The sequence below is a fragment of the Alnus glutinosa genome, chromosome 3 (genome assembly GCF_958979055.1).
Source record: "Alnus glutinosa chromosome 3, dhAlnGlut1.1, whole genome shotgun sequence".
NCBI lineage: Eukaryota > Viridiplantae > Streptophyta > Magnoliopsida > Fagales > Betulaceae > Alnus > Alnus glutinosa.
In genome coordinates this window covers 14,372,939-14,378,262 of record NC_084888.1, presented here as the reverse complement: position 1 = coordinate 14,378,262, position 5,324 = coordinate 14,372,939, and the positions used below count along the sequence as shown (strand labels likewise).

The window sequence follows — 5,324 nt, the reverse complement described above, 5'->3', positions numbered from 1 at the left end:
ATTGGAATGAGACCCGCCCAACGAGTCACATCGCAATGTTTCAATGTTTATTGAAATTGTGTAAAAATTGTGTTAAAGTTGTATTTTTAACATTATCCTATTTGCACCGGATCCTGTCCTTCCGTCACCTCAATACCCTAAAATTGGGACTATTTACAAATGGGCATCCCAATCAATCAATAATAACTGTTTCTCGGACTGACTTGTTCAAACAAAATCCAATTCTCTCTCATTCTGAGGCTCTCTTGCACTCTCCCAAAAGAATACGCACCATGAAGGGAGCACAACAAATTAAGCAAAAACGAAAAATTAGCATCCCGGAAAAGAGCCGCAGAATTATTACAGCATTTCCTGCAGCGGCCAAGACCTTCCTTGGGCGTCAAGTTACCGGCTGAGTAATGGCCGCGGCTCGGCTTCTCCTCCGGCCGTCCTTTTTCTTATCCATTTTTTTGGTCCTTTCTCCTATGACTTGTTCGATGACAGAATCCGAAGCATTGCTGAATCTCAAGAAGTCGTTGACAAATGCCGATGCTCTCAATTCTTGGGTGCCCGGCTTGCCGCCTTGCAATGGCGTCCATTGGATTGGACTACTTTGTGACGATGGAATTGTGACGGGTCTTCGCCTCGGAGGAATGGGTTTATCAGGGAAAATAGATGTCGATGCTTTGCTTGAACTTTCGGGTCTTCGAAGTATTAGCATTATGAACAATACATTTTCGGGTCCGATACCGGAATTCAGCCAGTTACGTTCTTTGAAGGCCATTTACTTGTCAGGGAATCAGTTTTCAGGTGAAATTCCATCGGATTATTTTGCAAAAATGGAGTCTCTGAAGAAAGTTTTTCTTTCTGATAACAAATTTATGGGCAAAATCCCTTCTTCGTTGGCTCAACTTCCCAATCTCATTGAATTACGTCTTGAAAACAACCAATTCAGTGGAAGTATTCCTTCTCTTGATCAACCAACATTGATGACAATCAATGTCTCAAACAACAAATTGGAAGGGGAAATCCCGGCCACTCTATCGGAATTTAATGCAAATTCGTTCGCGGGAAATGCTGACCTTTGTGGAGGAAATTTGGGCAAGGAATGTCAAAAAGCCGTTGATCAGCAGCTCACAAAACCAAATAACGATACTCATAAGCCCGGTACTAACAATAAGAATGGTTCCAAAAAGACAATTGCTGCAATCATAATAACGGTGGTGGCGCTTTTATCAATTGTTCTTGTGTTCATCATAAGATCAGGGCCGGCAAAGCCAAAGACAGAGGATGTCGATGGGTTTGTAGAACATGATGAGAAGCGAAATGAAGAAGAACCGGTTGAGGTGCATGTGTCTCAGTCCGGGCCAAATAAGAAAGAACCCTATACAATCCGAAAGGGGAGCGGTAGCGCATCAAGCCGTAGGGCTTCCAATCACGGCAAGGGCAGCGGCGTGGGAGAGCTAGTGGTGGTGAATGACGAAAAGGGTGTCTTTGGGTTGTCGGATTTGATGAAGGCGTCGGCAGAAGTGCTTACAAATGGGGTGCTGGGGTCTTCATACAAGGCCGTGATGGCTAATGGGGTGGCAGTGGTTGTGAAGAGGATGAAGGAGATGAATGCATTAGGAAGAGATGCATTTGATGCAGAGATTAGGCGGCTCGCAAAGTTAAGACACTGGAATATCTTGACGCCTTTGGCTTACCATTACCGGAAGGAAGAGAAGCTATTGGTCTCTGAGTACATTCCCAATGGCAGTTTACTCTATATATTGCATGGTAGGAATTCATGGAAAATTCTTGCAAAGTCTAAATTTTTTTTATCTGTTGCATGGTAGGAATCTCAATATTTTATTTTTTAATTTTTTGAAGAATAAGCTTCATTAAAAACCAACAAACCGAAAACACGCAAACCAGGCTAAACTTGGACCCGGCTACCTAAGAGCAGCCCACTCCGATGAGACAAATTTACAAACATCCTGCAGACAAGGAAACAAAACAAAAACAACTACAGAGAAACAGCCAAAACGACCCACCCAAACAAATTACAAATCAACCACAACAAACAAACATCAAAATATACTCCATTTCTCGTTGATTGCAGACTTCTTGTACTTCCCAATTCCCATCCCACGGTAGGAATCTCAATATTAATGTTGGAATATACTTGTTTAGGTGATCGAGGACCGTCACATGCTGAGCTCGATTGGCCTGCCCGTCTAAAGATTGTCCAAGGAATTGCCCAAGGGATGGGTTATCTTCACACACAACTCGATTCCTCTGATATACCCCATGGAAATCTCAAGTCCAGCAATATTCTTCTCAGCCCTGACTACGACCCATTGCTCTCAGACTACGGATTGAGCGTATTGATCAGCCCGGCAAAAGCAGCGCAAGCATTCTTTTCATATAAGGCACCCGAGGCAGCACAGTTGGGCCAAGTATCTCCTAAATGCGACGTCTACTGTCTAGGAATCGTCATTCTTGAAATCCTCACCGGGAAATATCCTTCCCAATATCTAAGCAATAATAAGGGCGGCACTGATTTAGTCCGATGGGTGGCATCGGCTGTTAATGATGGGAGAGAATCGGAATTGTTTGATCCCGAAATAGCGAGCTCTAGAAATTCGCTTGGTGAGATGGAAAGACTCCTCCACATTGGCGCAGCTTGTACTGAAAGTCATCCCGAACAACGGCTAGACATGATGGAAGCCATTAGAAGAATACAGGAGGTAGAGGTGGAGGGAGAGGGAGCCGAAGATGAGGTTGCTAGAACAATGCACGTGTTACCATCGCTCCGAGACGGGTACGCAGATTCTGTGCCACCGGCTCACGTGTCAAGAGGCTCACAGGAAGGCCTTAGGGTGAGCTCTTCGAGGAGACGTGAATCAGCTGACAGCCTTGTAAGCCAATCAGGGCGTCACAGTGATGACAGTTTTGCCTTTGCCATCTCATAATCTGTAAAGCAGTTTCTTCGATCTGTTCTTTGGATCAAGGATCGATGATATATAGATGTCTGTAGTCAACCCTGAAGGGGAATGATCATGAGTCGACTTGAAAAAGTTTTTGTGCGAGAGAAAAAGGTCCACATGAAAAGTCAATGCACATGCATACACTTTATGATGAGGAACGTTGGAGTTGTTTTTAGTGTTTTTTTTTTTTTTTTTTTTGTGTCTATTTGAAAGCATATAAATTTAATAAAAACATTATATTTATGTCTTTTTAAATGATATAAATATAATTTTTTTTATTACATTTATATTCTTTCAAATATAAATGTAATAAAAAGTCAATGCACATGATGAGGAATGTCAATGCAAAGCCAATGCACATGCATACACTTTATGATGAGGAATGTTGGAGTTGTTTTTAGTGTTTTTTTGTGTCTATTTGAAAGCATATAGATGTAATAAAAAAATTATATTTATGTCTTTTTAAATGACATGAATATAAATTTTTAATTTTTTATTACATTTATATTCTTTCAAATATATATCATAAGAACACTAAAAAAAGTTCTAAAAATTTATGATATATGTAACTTTAAACACAATACTTCTCTTTTGAACTTATAAATAACCTGTAACTTTTTCTAAAGCATGTTTGTGCATGGTATTACTTGCAAAACAAAAATCGAAGCCGATAAAAATCCTTAAAAATCCCATTCTAGCTTACCAAAAAATTAAAAGTATCCCCTCAAATGTCTGAAAAAATACTCTTGATCATGTGGAAAAAAAAAATTGATAAAAATCTCGCCTAACCCCACGAAAAAGATGAAAAAACCCTGTAAGATCTCCAAAATATTGTAACAGAAATTCTTTAACAATCCCAAAATTTGAAAAAAAATAATAATAATAATAATAATACATTAAACGGATAAAAATTATTTAATCAAAGAACACACTTCCTTATTTTCTCTCCTGAAAAAGCTCTCGGCTCTCTCTACAAAACCCATTCAAACCTCAACCTCAGCCACGGAGGAGGAGAAACTCTGCTCTTCCCTCCTCCATGAAAGTTTTGGAGAATTCTCTTCTTGGTTAAAATCCGAGGGCAGAGTTTATGTTATATTTATAGACAAGTGAGTTACAAGGGAGCTCAATGAGCTAAGCACAAATCAAACATTAAACAAAACAAAATAATCCAAAAATTGTGTTGATTACAAAGCAAAAAATCAAGTTGATAACATGCTAATTTTGAGGACCAGCTTGTATGGAAACATGAAGCCCATAAATCTGGGGGAGAAGCCTGCTGTGTGTGTGCTGCTAGACGATCCTAGAGACTGTTGTAGGGTGTTGCTGATTCAGAGGAGTAATGCAGCTGAATTACTACTTTGGGAAGGATGAAATGCCTTGCTGCTGCTGTTCCTGATTTTCCTTAACACCCCCCCGCAAACTGAGGGGAGGGCCCGAAGAAAGCAGAATCAGTCAATATAGTGACCTTTAGTGAAAGTGTCAGCAAGCTGTTCAAGGGTTGACACATAATGCAAGTGGATGTCACAACTAGCCACTTTCTCCCAAATGAAGTGGACATTCACTTCAATATGCTTGGTCCTAACATGAAAAACTGGATTTTAAGCTAGAACAAGAGCACTTGAATTATCACACCAGATGATTGGAGGTGAAGGTAGAGAAATATGCAATTCCTTGAGAAGCATGCGCAGCCAAAAAAGTTTTGTAATTGTAAGAGAGAGTGACTTGTACTCTACTTCTGTACTTGACCTGGACACAATGTGTTGCTTCTTGGCAGACCAGGAGATTAGATTAGAGCCTAGAAAAACTCCATAGCCAATAGTTGAATTTCGATCATCTGGATTTCCTGCCCAATCTACATCACAAAATGCAGTGAGAGTAATCGGACCCTTGCAGTAATATAGACCTAAGTTGAGGGTGCCTTTGAGATATCTTAACACCCTTTTGGCAACTATGAGATAAGTGGATGTAGGAGCATGCATATGTTGGCATAGTTGGTTAACAGAGTAGGCTATATCTGGTCTTGTGAGAGTAGCATATTGAAGTACACCCACAATATGTCGATATTTAGCTGGATCAGAGAGGAGGTCTCCATCATACTTGGACATCTTGGACCCAGCAGTACAAGGTGCTCTATAAGGTTTGGATTCTACCATGTGGGTGCAGTTAAGGAGGTCAAGAACATATTTGGATTGTCTAAGATGTAGGCCTCCAGAGTCTCTAGTAGTTTGAATGCCTAGGAAATACCTAAGTGGCCCCAAGATCCTTCATGGCAAAGTCATGTTTTAGTTTATCAATAAGCCGATTCATAGTGCCTTTATGATTACTTGTGAGAATAATGTCATACACATACACTAAGAAGTAAATGTGAATTGGACC

The 5,324-nt window shown here is 40.3% G+C and overlaps 2 protein-coding genes across 2 annotated transcripts; one reads left to right on the top strand and one right to left on the bottom strand.

Annotated features, from left to right (window-relative positions):
* Nucleotides 1-323: 323 nt before the first annotated feature.
* LOC133864352 (pollen receptor-like kinase 3) lies at nt 324-3,056 on the top strand. The gene is made up of 2 exons (XM_062300652.1): nt 324-1,755; nt 2,152-3,056. The coding sequence occupies exons 1-2, from the start codon at nt 399-401 to the stop codon at nt 2,931-2,933; spliced, it is 2,139 nt and encodes a 712-aa protein (XP_062156636.1). The 5' UTR covers nt 324-398; the 3' UTR covers nt 2,934-3,056.
* Nucleotides 3,057-4,546: 1,490 nt separating this feature from the next.
* LOC133863206 (uncharacterized mitochondrial protein AtMg00810-like) lies at nt 4,547-5,101 on the bottom strand. Its single transcript, XM_062299176.1, has one exon. The coding sequence runs from the start codon at nt 5,099-5,101 to the stop codon at nt 4,547-4,549; it is 555 nt and encodes a 184-aa protein (XP_062155160.1).
* Between the last annotated feature and the right edge of the window lie 223 nt (nt 5,102-5,324).

What these genes read in the sequence shown, in the direction of transcription:
- LOC133864352 (XM_062300652.1), top strand. Translation starts at nt 399, where the DNA reads ATGGCCGCGGCTCGGCTTCTCCTCCGGCCGTCCTTTTTCTTATCCATT. An exon ending in TTTACTCTATATATTGCATG is followed by an intron (nt 1,756 to 2,151) that starts GTAGGAATTCAT and finishes ATACTTGTTTAG; the next exon opens with GTGATCGAGGACCGTCACAT.
- LOC133863206 (XM_062299176.1), bottom strand. Translation starts at nt 5,101, where the DNA reads ATGGTAGAATCCAAACCTTATAGAGCACCTTGTACTGCTGGGTCCAAG.